Source organism: Bubalus kerabau, chromosome 12 (assembly GCF_029407905.1).
Source record: "Bubalus kerabau isolate K-KA32 ecotype Philippines breed swamp buffalo chromosome 12, PCC_UOA_SB_1v2, whole genome shotgun sequence".
Taxonomy (NCBI): Eukaryota; Metazoa; Chordata; class Mammalia; order Artiodactyla; family Bovidae; genus Bubalus; species Bubalus kerabau.
In genome coordinates this window covers 29,377,895-29,393,296 of record NC_073635.1, presented here as the reverse complement: position 1 = coordinate 29,393,296, position 15,402 = coordinate 29,377,895, and the positions used below count along the sequence as shown (strand labels likewise).

The window sequence follows — 15,402 nt, the reverse complement described above, 5'->3', positions numbered from 1 at the left end:
GTAATCTAAAGCCTGAACTTCTGCAAATTAATGGCACACAAAATATGTGATACCTGAAATCAGAGGGTAGGAGGATTACCGTGGTCTGGGGATAGCAGAAGGTGACTCCTGGAAGATGGTGGAACTTGAGCTGCCCTTGAAGGAAAGACAGAATCAGAAATGCAGGAGTGACATGAGGACAAGGACAGAGGCGGGACCAGGACATGAGATGAGTCTGTTCAGGATAAAGTTCGTTCAGGGTCTGATTCTCAATCTGAGACCCACACCCCTGGAGGGCCAAGAAACAGGGATCCCAAGCTAAGTTTTATACTATAGAAAGCTTCCAAAATCCATATATTTATCCCCCACCATCCTCCATAAGAATGCACAGTCCAGCTTGAACCTCAGGTTAATTTGCTTTGAATGAAATGATATTATTGTAGTTAAGTAAGCTAGATTTTTCTCATGTTGATCTGAAGTTCTGGTTGACAGTTATGCATGTCTTTAACTTAAAAATCATAAGTGACTTAAACCTGAATACATTTGAAAGACCGAATCATTAGAAATGGGGTTCGTGGAAAGGGTGGAAGAAGGAAGAACAAAAGTCATCATGATTTGAAAAAGAGAAGAAAAAGGAGTTTGGAAACCCCATGATAAAAAGAAATAGAAATGACTGGAGAGGCATAATTTCAACTAATCTTTACTACTAGCTGAGGTGTTTGGACTTGTGGAGAATAACATGATAAAAGAAAGTATCATTTCTGGCTGATTAATCTGATAATGGTGGGAAGCCCAGAGAGGGATAACAGATATTGATGCTGATTGGATTAAAGATGTATTATGCATAACCTTATTTATCCATGGGACTTCCCTGGTGGCTCAGATGGTAAACAATCTGCCTACAATGTGGGAGACCCAGGCTCTATCCCTGGGTTGGGAAGAACCCCTGGACAAGGGAATGGCAACCCACTCCAGTATGCTTGCCTGGGAAATCCCATGGACAGAGGAGCCTGGCGGGCTATAGTTCCATAGGGTTGCAAAGAGTGAAACACGACCGAGCAACTAAGCACTTACGCACAGAGGGTGGATTCCCAATGAATGATAAACATGGTTATTTGGAGATGGGAGGACCCAAGGAAGAAAGAGACCAAGATACTCTAAAGGACCATCCAGGCTAATATGGAGTCTCCCAGAGTGATGGCAAAGACATTAAAGAAAAGCTGTGAGACAAGTGCCAAAGTCACCCCAAAATGTAGAGGTGCAGCCTGCCCATTTGCCATAGACAGCAGTGGGGAGGGTGGTGTGACCAGAAGACCAGTGTTAATATTTCCACAGAGGAGAGGCGCTGAGTGAGAGGGCCTCAGGGGCAGTGTGGAATCAGGGGACAAAAGACCGCTCTCCGTGGCCACTCAGGTACAACTGAACCTGTGTCTGACTCTTTGTGACCCCGTGGGCTGTAGCCCGCCAGGCTCCTCTGTCCCTGGAATTTTCCAGGCAAGAGAATGAGGGGCCAGCATCTTGAAAGTTGTGGGGGAGGTGCCCCCAAATGGGAACAATACTGATTCCCTTGGGAAATCTTGAATTTTGCTTCTCTGCTTTGCCATTTGACTAGCCATATGATCTAGACGAAGTATTTAACCCCTCAGCCTGTCTTTTTTCACAAGCCTGTTGAGAGGGCTGAAAGACAGACGACCTGGCAGCACTTGGTTCATCTGAAAGAAAATGTCAACAGGAAAAAGACAGTTATCAGTTAAACTGAAGTAGAAGCAAAGTTCACTTATTTCAGTGACTTTCTAATTGGTGATGATTATGTAACTAAGCCCTTTGAAATGCTAAGTTTTTAAATGTCTTGCAGCCTTTTGGTAACATCTCTAGTGCTCTTCTGCTGTAAATCTGAGTGGGAGAGTCTTACCTCTGGAATCACCTTGATAGCGTCCAGTGACGCCTGGGTCTGCAGACCCTCCGTGCCTGGCATGTCAGGAGGGAATTCTGTCAGACGTGGTTGGAATGGCAATGCTATTTATAGTGTATCGTGTTTATTATTGTGTACATTCTTACAGAGCCCAAAGCAATGGGTCCTGTTTTTATGAGGGGAAAGAACAAATAAATATTCTTGAGAGTTCAAGTCTCGGGGTGAAGTCGAGAAGATGACTGGACTTATATGGGAAGCCTGTGAAGAGGCCTTTTTCATAAGCTTCAAAAGAAGCTGCAGGCTGTTCTCTCAGGGGAAGGATAACTCAGAGAGCTGGCCCTCACACTGGGTCCATTGACCTATGAGAAAACGATCCCCTTCAGCTCTCAAGAAGGTCGCAGGATAGGAGTGAAGGAGCTGAAGAGCAGTAAATGTGGGTTCCAAGCCTTCACTCACTTTATTCCCCTACAGTCCAGTCACATTTCGATTCAGTTGACTTCTGACACGGTCTCATCAGACGGGTGTGAGCCCTTTTATTTCAGACAGTCTCTTGGTCATATCCATGGTACATTTTTACTGGAGAAAAACTTGGTTTGCTTCATAATCGGCAAACCAACTTTCATGCAGGCTCTGCTGCCCCTCACAGCTCAGTTCCCTGAATGAGTGTCGACTGAAAATATATATATACTGATACAGGATGAAAGTTGTGTTAGGTTTTATTGGGGGCAAAGTAGCCCGGGAGACAGCATTTCAGACAGCTCTGAGAAACTGCTCCAAAGAGGTCGGGGGAAGGTCAAGTATATATGTGATTTCGGTGAAGGAGAAATACGTGAAATCGAGCATATATTTTTTGCAGAAGGTTTCTGCTAGTCTCCTGAAGGCAGCTGCTATTCACGAGGAGCACATGTCACCATGATGGATTTTCGTGCTTTTCTAGATATGAGGAGATACAAGAATTAGGCTCATAAAATCTTCTGAAAATATCTTGCTATCAGAAGGCCAGTTTTTCCCAGAGCACAGTGTGCCTCATTCCTGATCTCCATCCTGAACTCCTTTCAGAAGGTGTTGAAGGTCAGCAGCTGCAATGGCTCATAATTTAATCTTCGTAGAGGTAGATGGCAAGTGTCAGTTTTTAGTGACAGGAGTTTCAAGGATTGTCCTCCAGAGGCTCCCTTCCCAGCAATTCAAGTCAAAGTGAAAAGTGAAAGTGTTAGTTGCTTAGTCATGTCCGACTCTTTGCAACTCCATGGACTGTAGCCTGCAAGGCTCCTCTGTCCATGAAATTCTCCAGGCCAGAATACTGGAATGGGAAGCCTTTCCTTTCTCCAGGGGATCTTCCCAACCTAGGGCTCAAACTCTGGTCTCCTGCATTGCAGGTGGATTCTTTACTGTCTGAGCCAGAAGCAAAGACGGGGGAGCTTACTCTTCTCCTTGGCAATTGCCATCTTTTTTCTCTTTCACCTCCTGAATGTTTCCTGCTCTGCCCTTGACAACAGGAAGGACCTGTCCACCCAACAGTCCACAGGCTCTTCGTCACTTCCTGTAGCACTCTAGTTGCATTCAGGGTTTGCTGACCCTCCTTTCAAAAATATGAAATAGGCTTGTGACAATTAAACAATGCATACAAATCACTTAACATCAGGGCTAGAACACGGTAAGCTCTGAGCAAATGTTAGTTGTTATTTTTAGGCATCTTTGAATCTGAGTAACATACTATGCCACGATGTACAGTGCAGTTTCATATACATGTTAGGAAAGTGGGCACACGTTCATTCCTATTTTCAGACAAGGAGCTTGAATTTCAGAAGAGTAAAAGTCAGTTGCTCAAGTGTATAGAATTTTCCTGAAGCAGAATGGAAGTGACAGATGTTATTGGTTTTATGCAATTTATGCACATTTTATGCAGTGTTTCTTTTCAGTTGGTAGAACTTTGAGGTCATGCATTCACAGTTCCACAACCTTTGGTGGTATCTGAAAAATACTTAAATTTACCATTCATCGTTGGTTCTTTAGCCTGTATGTATATAGCAGAGGGTGGCTGTTTTGAGTAGCCAGGTGAGAACATACTGCCTCGATAAACCCCTTAATCATATTTTTTTTTTTACTTTATAATTTTATCTTACTATTTTTTAACTTCTTATTTTGTACCGGGGTATAACCAATTATGGAGAAGGAAATGGCAACCCACTCCAGTATTCTTGCCTGGGAAATCCCATGGACAGAGGAGCCTGGCGGGCTGCAGTCTATGGGATCGCAAAGAGTCAGACAAGACTTGGCAACTAAACAATATAGCCAATAAACAGACAATGTTTGTGACAGTTTGAGGTGAACAGGGAAGAGACTCAGCCACACATTACATGTATTACACATGTCTCCATTCTCCCTCGAGCTCCCCTCCCATACAGGCTGCCACATAACATTGACCAGAGTTCCCAGTGCTACACAGTAGGTCCTTGTTAGAACACTTCATCTTATTTCTGCATTTTAATTGAGATGTAGTTCAAAGCACTGTAAATGGTGGAAGCTCATTCTCTCAACACCTTAGAGAGGAAATTTCCACTGCTTCTGCTGTGAACATTACAGAGGTTAACAGTCCATCTGTCAGCATGTGTCGCTCCTCTTAGAAACCCTGGTCTCCCTCTGGGCTTTCCCTTCACAACCATGTCTTCCCTTTCTGCCCTTGGTGATGCTGTGGGCCAGCAGGTCCCTCATACATCTAATAACCTTTGGTCAGTCCTGCCAGAGTTGAAAGGAGGCTGTCCTTCCTAATGGAGCTTTTCTTCTGGGTGTAGTTTGTGAATTTGCAATCGCTCCCAGCGTACCTCCAGCAACAAAACTCTTCAAAGCGACTGAGCCAACTCCACCTGAAGTGGAGCTCACCTTTACGGAATTATTTTTGGTTCAGTGGTTTGTCTGGTCTGACCAACAAAGAAGGTGGCCTTGCTCAGGCTCTGGGTTTTCCCCACTTTACCCACATCCTTACTCAGCATAGTGCTCACACTACACCCCTGACCTACACCCCGGACTCCAAGCAGGGCCTCGGGACCATTGGCTGTGGCTCCTGTTGAATCAGGCCACTCTGGTCCCTGCACCCCATGCCAGCTGCCACTGGAGAGGGGGATGAGGGGATGACACATGCAGTTGACATTGGCAGTAGCGATTTTTGGGGTGTGCTTGACTCCTGTGTCACGGTGGAGTCCTTTCAAGCCCTGTCGGTGATCTTGTGTGTAACCATATACTTGTGACCCCATTTTCGGCTCCTGGAAACCAGATCAGCTTCTTAGAAATTTTCCCTCAGGTCCCCAAGCTGGTCAGACTTCCTGAGTTGCCTTCTCTAAACGTCTCTCTTCTCTCTCAGTTGCAGCCTCCAGATTCTCACAGGACTGCTGTTTATTGTAATCACAGGTGTTTATGTTACAGGCAAGAACCCATCCTTTTCCGGTTTCTCAGTGGGATGGCCCTGCCGGGGTTTGGGGGCGCCCTTTCCTCAGCCACCCATCACTCACTGGACCAGGAGGCTGTGAGTAGGTCGGCCAGCACCACACAGCCTTCCAGCACTTCCTGCATCCTCGGGGTGGCTGAGCATCTTTCTCGTTTACCTCTGAGTCTTCTTTTCCTTTTTAGTTAGCTAAAATCTTTTTCCCACTTTCTCTTTTATAATATTCAATCCCGTGTGTTTCACAAGATGATGCTGTGATTATCTGGTTAAAAATCTAACAGAAGTGAAAATGAGAAAGTTCTGTGTGGAAGAAGCAGCAATTGTATGTGATCACACAGCACAGGGTGCAGGGGTGGGGGGACCCCAACCCTTCTCACAACTTCTTCCTTTTCTCTCTCACCTGCTGCCACTCAGTCTTGCCTTGATGTTATTTTCACCCCATCTCAGTTCCGTGACACTGGACCTTTTTCTTCCACAAACATTCCACTTCTGTTATCAACTGGGCCTTCTATTCCCAAAGCTCTCTCCCCTCCCTGGTCCTGTCTGTTCGTACTCCAGGAATGTTTTTGAGTGTTTTCACCAGTCAAGCATGTGAATACCATTATTTCAAGAGCAGTGGTCACCAAAAATAGCAAGGGCTGCAACCAACTTCAGACTCTCAGAGTCCTTATTGTGATCCCACACTGTCAGTTTAAAATGAAGACAGATTCCAGATTGCAAATTGTGAATGATGACAAAGTGAGATGAAGAGTAGAGTGAGTCTCATTGGAGATCCGAAAGTACTGGAACTTCTTAAAAGCTTCATCTAAATGGACCGTGCCATGGTTTTTTTCTTGACTTTGACTCTAAAGAAATGTGCCTGCCTGATTTCTTATATATAATAAAATAGCACAAACTGGGTGGTTTCTATAACAGAAATGGATTGAAATACAAAGGAAGTTTGTGATGTCCTGCCTTGGTCCTTAATTAGAAGCCCCAGGTTTAAGACCTCTGTGTGTTCTTTTGGCAACTGTGATCTGCTTGATAATTGCAGACTTAATAGCAAGTCTGCCCTGAAGAATTAGCTTTTCCTTCTCAGCATCTTTGTAGAACTTCACTTGCTTTTAGAACAGAAAATACATCTTTCCTGCTTATGAATGAGCTTTTGCCTGGTTATCTGGTCAAATTTGGACCAATTAGTGTACTTCATGCTCTAAAGCAGTGGTCCCCAACTTTTTTGGCACCTGGGATCAGTTTCATGGAAGACAATTTTTCCACAGATGGGGCAATGGGCAGGGGGGTAGTTTCAGGATGAATCAAGCTCATTACATGTATTGTGTACTTTATATCTATCATTATTACATCAACACCACCTCAGATCATCACATTAGATCCCGGAGGTTGGGAGCCCCTGCTCTAGAGAATAAGGATATTCCATATCAAGTTTTTGAAATACTGTCTATTCAAAAATATGGAACTGTTCCAGACCTGTTTTGTGGAGAAAACTTTGCATTAAAGATGAGAAGTCCTGAGCTGGAATCCTGGACTTTGAGAAAGTTCCTTAACCACTCTGGTTCACAATTTCTTTTTCTATTGGTTGAGGATATTATGTTCTACTTAATGGGGACCCCTGTTGACTCGGCCACCTTCTTCTTGAACACTGAACACTTCCAGGCTGCTGAGCCCTGGAAAGTCTATATCCTAGGTATCTTCACTCTCCATCTCTCCCTTCCTCACGTCTTCTCTTCCTTGGGTCAGGCCCCCACCACTTGGTGCCTGAGTCACTGTAATGACCTCCCAGATGGTCTCTGCCCTCAGTCTTGTGACTTCTTCAAGGCACCCTCCGTATTCCTGCCTAACTTATTTTTCCTTCAGATGTGAGCCTCATCCTGTTACTTCCCCCTGTAACTTTCAGAATCAATTCATTTTCTTCCAGTAATAAGAGCTCCCACGCACCAGGTGCTCACATATACTCCATGCTTGGTGTGCTGCTCAACACTGTACGTGGATCATCTCTGAGGAGCTCACAGCAGGCTTATGAGATACAAGTACAGCTGTTATCCCAGTCTTCCGACTGCGGCTCAGAGGCTGAGAGGTTCAGCAACTAGCACGTGGTCGCATAGCTGTGCTTGACAGAGGCAAAGACAGTGATCAGGTGCTCTGACTCCAGAGTGCACATGCTAACCTCTTAGTGCTACGTCACCTCCTTGGGTGGCCCACAGACCCTCTACCAAACCACCCTGCTCCCTCTCCAGGCCTGTCTCACGCCTCACTCTAGCTAACACTCTACCCGGTAAACACAGCCAATCCAAGGGCTGAATCTTAGGAGGGCCTCAAAAATGTGTATATATTAAATAAGTGAATGAGTAAATCTATAAAGAGTGATGTTAGCTCTAATGCTGCATACCAATGTTGAGATTTAATATTATTTGTATTCTAGCTTAAATCACAAATACACTGTTATTCTTCGGTTGACAAACTCAAGATTTCTCAACTTTGGCATTATCAGCATTTTATTTTACATGAATGTTGATAGAAGCTTTATTTCTTATAATCAAAACACAGAAACTATCCTTATGCCATTCAGGGTGAATATTAAACTATGATATAGCCATTACATGGAATACTGATCATGGAATTAGCTGTTGACTATCAGCATTTTCAGCCAGATAATTCTTTGTCATAGGCATTGTCCTGTGTGTTGGAGGATGTTTAGCAGCATCCTTGGCTTCTACCTCTACTCAGATACCAGGAGCACCTTCCCAAGTTTGGCAACCAGTAATGTCTCTAGTCATTGCCAAAAATCCCTTGGTGGGGGCAAAACCAATTGAGGATAACTGACCTAACTTTTAATTATTCATTTTCACTCAACTTCTGGACGAGTCCCTTAGTTTCTCCAGTACCATCTTGAAGAGTCGTAAGCTTTGATACTATTAGAGCTTATTTTATAGTCAGTAATGTATTAAAAAATACATACAGCTAAATGCAACATGGTACCTTGGATTGCATTCTGAAACAGGAAGGACATTAATGGAAAACTGGTGAAATCTGAATAAAATCTGTATTTTAGTTAATAGCATCAAACCAATGTTAACATCTTAGTTCTAATCAATTGCCGTGGTTACATAAGATGTTAACATTAGGGGAGCTGAGTGAAAACTGTCATATTAGGTGAGGGTAACCCATTTTCAGACACAGATAAAAGCAAAGCCCTACATGTGTTCCTTTAGAGCTATAGAAGAAAAACTAGTAAATGACGTCATTGTCTTTATTCATCTTACAGGCTCTCTATTCATATGGATGATGAACTGCGACATATTGCCCAGAATTCTCTTCAGGGTTTACTTGTTGACTTCTCAGATTGGAGGGAAGATGTCCTATTTGGCTTCACCAACTTCCTGCTTCGGGAAGTAAATGACATGCATCACACACTCCTTGATTCATCCCTCAAGCTCCTGCTCCAGCTGCTCACCCAGTGGAAACTGGTGATACAAACGCAAGGAAAAGTCTACGAACAGGCCAACAAAATCAGAAATGCAGAGGTAATTTTCACCCTCTTCCCATTAATTGATCTTTTACAGAGTACGTATATATATATAAGTGGCAGCCCAGAGAACCTGCTGGGTTCTTATTTTCAGCTGTCTAGGAACTTTCTTCCAAGGAGTGACCCTGAGTTTTGCAATCTGCTTAAACTGTGACCAAGAAACTCAGGGCATGATTATGTCACATCAGGTTAGACTTATTAACAAAGCATTTAGAAAGTAGAAATTGTTTTCTTTCAGAGAATTAGGTTTCAAAATCTGTTTGTATGAGCAGATGACCATAGGGAAGAGATAATAGAGGTGGCTGTGGATCTAGATGTAGATGTGGAGATGGATCTAGGTATGGATATGTATCTAGATATGCATATGGATCTAGAGCTGAATGTGGATATGAATTAGGATTTAGAACTGGATATGAATGTATTTATGGGTCTAGATATGGATATGAATCTAGAGCAGACATGGATATAGATATTGGTATAAGTCTAAGGTATATGAATATAGATATATGAATATAGAGGTGGAGTGGATTATAGAGGTAGATATGGATATGAATCTAGAGCAGATATGGCTATGAGTCTAAGGCATATGAATATGAGTATAAACATGGAGTTGGATGTGCATTATAGAGGTTGATGTGGATATGAATCTAAAGCAGATACGGATATAGATATGAATATGGATATAGGGTTAGATGTGGATGCGGATATATAAAAGTTAGCTGCCCACCAGTTTCTTTTGTCCCTCAGTTCAGTCGCTCAGTCGTGTCCGACTCTCTGCAACCCCATGAATTGTAGCACGCCAGGCCTCCCTGTCCATCACCAACTCCCAGAGTTCACTCAAACTCATGTCCATTGAGTCGGTGATGCCATCCAGCCATCTCATCCTCTGTCTTCCCCTTCTCCTCCTGTCCCCATTCCCTCCCAGCATCAGAGTCTTTTCCAATGAGTCAACTCTTCGCACGAGGTGGCCAAAGTATTGGAGTTTGAGCTTTAGCATCAGTCCTTCCAAAGAACACCCAGGGCTGATCTCCTTTAGAATGGACTGGTTGGATCTCCTTAGTCAGCCACAAATTAGTTGCTTTCTCCACTATCCAGAGAAGAAAGTAGGCTTGTAGTTTCTTTATTCTTTCATGCCTCAAACCTGAATGGTAAAAAAATAATGATAACATTTTGAAGAGCATTCCTCATTTACACTGAGAAAGAGTGTAATCAGAGGAGAACCCTGGCAGCATGACTTGGCACTGGCAATGAGCCCATAGAGGAACTGTCTGGCTGCAGAAGAGCTTAACTGAGGGTCTGAGGAATGTCAAGGCTCAGGAAGTATGAGAATATTTAGATCCCAGATGGGCTGACCTCAGAGAGCAGGTTCAGGGCATTTCTCCATCCTTGTGTCCTATACTCGCCAAAAGATGACAAGGAGGAAAACAAGGGTTGCATATGCTTATAAAAGGAAGCTGGAAATGAAGGCGGAATCTGCCCTGTTGTCTGCTTGCTCTTGTTTTAGACTCACTTGGTTTGGGAAGTTTCAGAACCCTTCTCCTTAACGTGCAAAACCCAGATTAAAAACTAACATGAAAACAGGTCACCAAATCTGATTAGAAAGTCAACATTTGAAACTTCAATTTAATTAACTAAAATAGAGAATTCGCTATAAAAATTTAAGTAAAACCAAATTAGGTCACTTTAAATATATAGGGTCATTTCAAATGGTGTGGATAGAAGTGGTTTTTATTCTTACTAATAGTCTTTGAAAAGGTATTCCTTTTTAGAACTACCAGAGGGTTGATGGTATTCCAAAGTAGTTAGTAAGTGATCTGAAAACAAAAAGGGATCTGTGATATTTCATGAATAATAATGAATTCATAGACATGTTTGGTTCTAAGCCAGTGTAATTTATGTTAGTATTAGAAGGTCAAATGTGCCAGACGTACATAGAAAGTGGCGACTTCTTCCACTGTTGTTTTTCTGAACTTAGAATTTTTTTTTCATTGCGCGACAGCTAATTGCCAATGGCTCCAGCCACCGAGTCCAGTCGGAGCGAGGTCCCCACTGCAGTGTGCTCCATGCTGTGGAAGGTTTTGCCCTGGTTTTACTCTGCAGTTTCCAGGTGGCCACACGCAAACTGTCTGTTTTAATACTCAAGGAAATTCGAGCTTTATTTGTCGCTCTGGGTCAGCCTGAGGTATGGATTGTTTTTCTGAATTTTCCAATTCATATCTTTCAACAGTTTCAAAGTTTAAAAACTGTAAAGAATGCATTACTGTTTTATGTACTTTCATGTCACATGATGTCAACAAATAATTTTTGAAAGAGGGTGGGTTTGTAATTGTGAAATCGTACTTTTGATCTGCAGGAACTAAGTTATATATTCTGTGGGCAATAGAATAGACCATTCTTGATTTTCTACGTGATGGTGCTTTGGAAAGAAGTGAATCTTATGATTCAGTAACAGAACATTTTCTTTCATAATGTTCAGAGTACATAGAATTAAGAAGTTGTTATTACATTTATAGTAGAGAATGAACTTGAGAAAACAATGCATTCCAGTTTAGAATGAGCAAAGTATCAAACATTCTATCTTACTGAAAGTTGTTTAATCTCAATAGTGGTACAAAAATGGCATCACAAGAAAACATATCCTCTTGAGACAAGAGAAATGAGCTAATTAATTAATTAATGATTGTCTCCAGCTGTTCGTCTGTGCTTGGTCAAGCGCTGTACGCCCTTGTTTTGGTTAAGGGGTAAGGTTAAGGTTCATTGCCTTTTGGCACAGGTGGCCAAACCCTATCCATAAGTTGATGAAAGAAGGACATACTTCGCATGCTTATTTAGAAAAATGCTACTTTCCATTTTCTTGTTCTTAATCACTAATCTTGGTTTTAAAATGATCATTGTCTTTACAAAATATTTTCAAATGTATCCCAGTCCTTTCTGCTCACATTTCTACAGCAAGCTTTCTGATGTGTTTTAGGACATCTCTGGGATCTAGTGAATGGATCTCTTAGGACATGGTGTATTTTGATAAACCTTCATTAAGTCTCTATAGTAATAATGATAATTATTATTGTGAGGCTAATAATTACCTGAGAATAACCTCAGGTATAAACTCACAAGAACCTGAGAATCAATACTGTTTTTGTTCCCATTGCACAGATTCTTAGAGTGACGTTTAGGGAGGTTAAATGCCATACCTATAATCAGCAGCTAGGATGTGGCAGAGCTAGAATTGAAAACCATATTTATATATGCCTGTAAAGCCCAGGTTCTTTGCTACTTCAGCAAGCTGTGTTAAGTATGCTTCTCATATGGTACTTTCTTTAACCAGCCACAGCTGGTCTTTTTAGGTAAAATTTTTTATTGAGATACGAGCAACATACAACATTGTTTGTTTCAAGTGTACAGCATTCCATAGTTGTTTATATTGCGAAATGTTCACCACAACAAATAATTAACATCCATCACCACTCATGGCTACAAGATTTTTTTTTTTCTTGTGGTAACTTTTAAGATCTACTCTTTTAGAAACTTTTAAATTTGCGATATGGTTTTGTTAACTCTAGTTGCCATGTTGTATATTACATCTGTGTGACTTATTGATCTTACAGCCAGAAGTTTATAACTGTTTTCTTCCTTTTCCCATTTTGCCACCCCTCCCCCAATCCCTGGGAACCAATTAATCTGTTCTCTGTATCCATAAGCTTGGTTGTTTTTTTGTTTGTTTTTTTCAGCCACAACTTTTTTGAAATCATTCTCATTCATATGCAAGTATGAATGAGGACATTCCTCGTAAGGACATTCCGAAGCTTTCCTATAAGGGTTCTAATTAAATGATTTCATATTTCTGAGCCTCTCTATATTAAAGAATGGCAAATATACACATGTTCATGTGAATAAGCACTATTCATGTAGAAGAATTTCCTGTAAGATGTTTTCTTTTGTGCTTTTTTCCCAGTTTGCTTCTTTTACCAAATAGCTGTGCCCAACATAGGGACTGCAGAGAGGGTGCGGTCGGTCTCCGGTGCACTTTCTTTGGGACTGAAATTCAATCATAGTCAACAGTTAATGTTATTTTAGCAGATCAGTGACTTAAGTATGTAGCCTTATCATGGTCTGGCAAAACATACTCTTGTGGCTTTTGCATTCCTTAAAATTAATGACGACCTGAACACTTTGTGAATAAGGTGTGATCCTAAGGTTTAGATTCCAGTCTCAATAAGTGTATGTACATGAGTTTTTGAAATTGAAGTGTCTTTTCAGTACGAGGTCAAATTGGAGCTCTAATTTTCTTCCTCTGAAACTTGTAAGACTAAACTCAGAACCGCAGGGAGTTTTACCCCCTACTTTTCACACCTCGGCACTCACTTTTCTGTGCAAAAACCCTTATCACTACCTTGCAAGCTGTTCTGCTGCTTGTGCTGGACAAAGGCGGTGGGGAGGGTGGAAGGGCTCGTTTTCCCACGGAGAGTAATCGCCTTCCTTCTGTACAGGACGATGACAGACCTATGATTGATGTCATGGATCAGCTAAGTTCCTCCATCCTCGAAAGTTTTATTCATGTAGCAGTTTCGGATTCAGTAAGTACACGTTTGATCCTGCTTGCTGATAATCCTTAAGTATAAGCTCTGGGCCTCTCTGGAAAAGAGATATGGAGAAAAAAACCACGTAGAAGAATTCTGGGGTTTTATGTCAGGTTAATAGACTGACACAGATGTGCTTAGGAAAACAAGACTTAGTTTTTTAGATACTAGTTCTGGAGACCTTCAGATAAATTTAAAGGAAAATTTGTGAGACTTCCCTCATGGTTCAGTGGCTAAGACTCTGCGTTCCCAATGCAGGGGGCACAGGTTGGATCCTGGTTGGAGAATTAGATACCAGGGAGAATTAGATACCACATGCTGCAACTAAACCCTGGAGCAGCCAAATAAATAAAAACATTATTTAAAACAGAATTTGAATCTGAGGAAGATGGATACAAATTTTGCAAATTGAAACTTCAGAAATTTCTCAGGATCCTTTAAAAAATTTATTGGTTTTATTTATTACACTTAAAGCTCTATATAGCCTATATTAATGTGCTTTACAATTTACAAGATGCTTTCACAGTTATTCTCTTTTTTGAATAGAAACTCAAAAATGATGAGGCCATAGTTACATAGTATGTTAGGGCCTGAACTTGACCATATCTGGACTCTGAGCATAATAGAGCTTGACACAAGCTCATACACAAATACATTCTTTGTCTTATTTTATTTTTTTAAATTAATTCTTATTGGACAGTCTTTGTTTTAAAGCGCATATTGGCAAATTTTTAATTTCTGATCAAGTAGAAGGGAAAGTAAAACGGATTTTAATTACTTGATTTAAAAAAATCAGTATAACACAGTAATGAGACTTAGATTGATTTTAGGTAAATGACTGAAGGGAGGCAGAGCGGATCTGTAGAACTGACATTGCTGATGCCCCTTGCGTATTCCAGACAAATAATTATAAATGAAGAGATGCATATTTGACAAAGAGCTATAAATAAATTTGTGCGCTTTTCTAACTGAGATTGAACAGAGGTCCCTGTTTTTAGCAGCCCTGTTCTTGCTTGTGGTTGTAATATTAACAGTAATTACTAAAACTAGTGAAATTACTAAAACTATTAGCCAAGCAATGCAGACCTTAACAGTAATACTGAATAGTGCTACCTCCCTGGTGGCTCAGTGGTAATAACTGCCTGCAGTGCAGGAGACCTGGGTTTGATCCCTTGGCTGAGAAGATTCCCTGGAGAAGGAAATGGCAACCCACTCCAGTATTCTTGCCTGGAAAATCCCATGGACAGAGGAGCCTGGCAAGCTACAGTCCACGGGTTCACACACAGTCAGACACAACTTAGGGACCAAACAACAACCACCACCACCTCTTCGTCTAGAAATTCAGATTGCTTTTACACTAAATAAGACCATCAGGTGTAATTGTTTTATATACTTATCTTGTTTCCCTTCAGATCATATTCTGTTCACGTGGTTTTGTTCTGTGTTTGTCAGAATCTAAATCTTGAGCCGGGGTGGCCAGGTCAACAGGGACGCATGTGAGAAGATGCACAGAAAGGGGAGCAGAGGCGTGGGGGGAAACAGCGCCTGCTTTGTGCAAGAGTTTGACATCCCTCATCTCTTGTCATTTACTTAAAAACTAGGTGAGATCAGCACTGTCATTTCCAGGTCATAAATTAAGCGGACAGAGACTCGGGGGGGTTCAGAGATGTTCCCAGGGCACTGGCGTTGGGCAGAGCCAGTGTTGGAGCCTTAAGTCCTGGGCTTTGAAGCTGAAGCTGTGCCTCTTCGGCCCATTAACCATGGAGGCCACTGGGCCACCCCTCTGCTCCATGGGAACTCAGAGACCCTGCAGGTAAAATGGAGCACTTTACGTGCCCGACAGATATAATAGCATTTCTATCTCCTGGCCCAGCAGCTAGATTATTTGAAACTTTCCTCAAGTTTGATAGTCTGGACTTAAAAGAGAATGAAATACATGAAACTGTGTGTTATCAGTATGTAAATATATATC

General features: G+C 41.8%; 1 protein-coding gene across 17 annotated transcripts in view; it reads left to right on the top strand.

Moving 5' to 3' along the window:
• Positions 1–15,402, top strand: part of FRY (FRY microtubule binding protein) — a 428,392-nt gene that overhangs the window by 311,636 nt on the left and 101,354 nt on the right. For all 17 annotated transcript variants that reach the window (XM_055542409.1, XM_055542410.1, XM_055542407.1 and 14 more), the window contains 3 exons: positions 8,593–8,851; positions 10,853–11,035; positions 13,341–13,427. In XM_055542409.1, the coding sequence (XP_055398384.1) occupies positions 8,593–8,851; positions 10,853–11,035; positions 13,341–13,427 (529 nt within the window). The remainder of the gene's footprint in view (positions 1–8,592; positions 8,852–10,852; positions 11,036–13,340; positions 13,428–15,402) is intronic.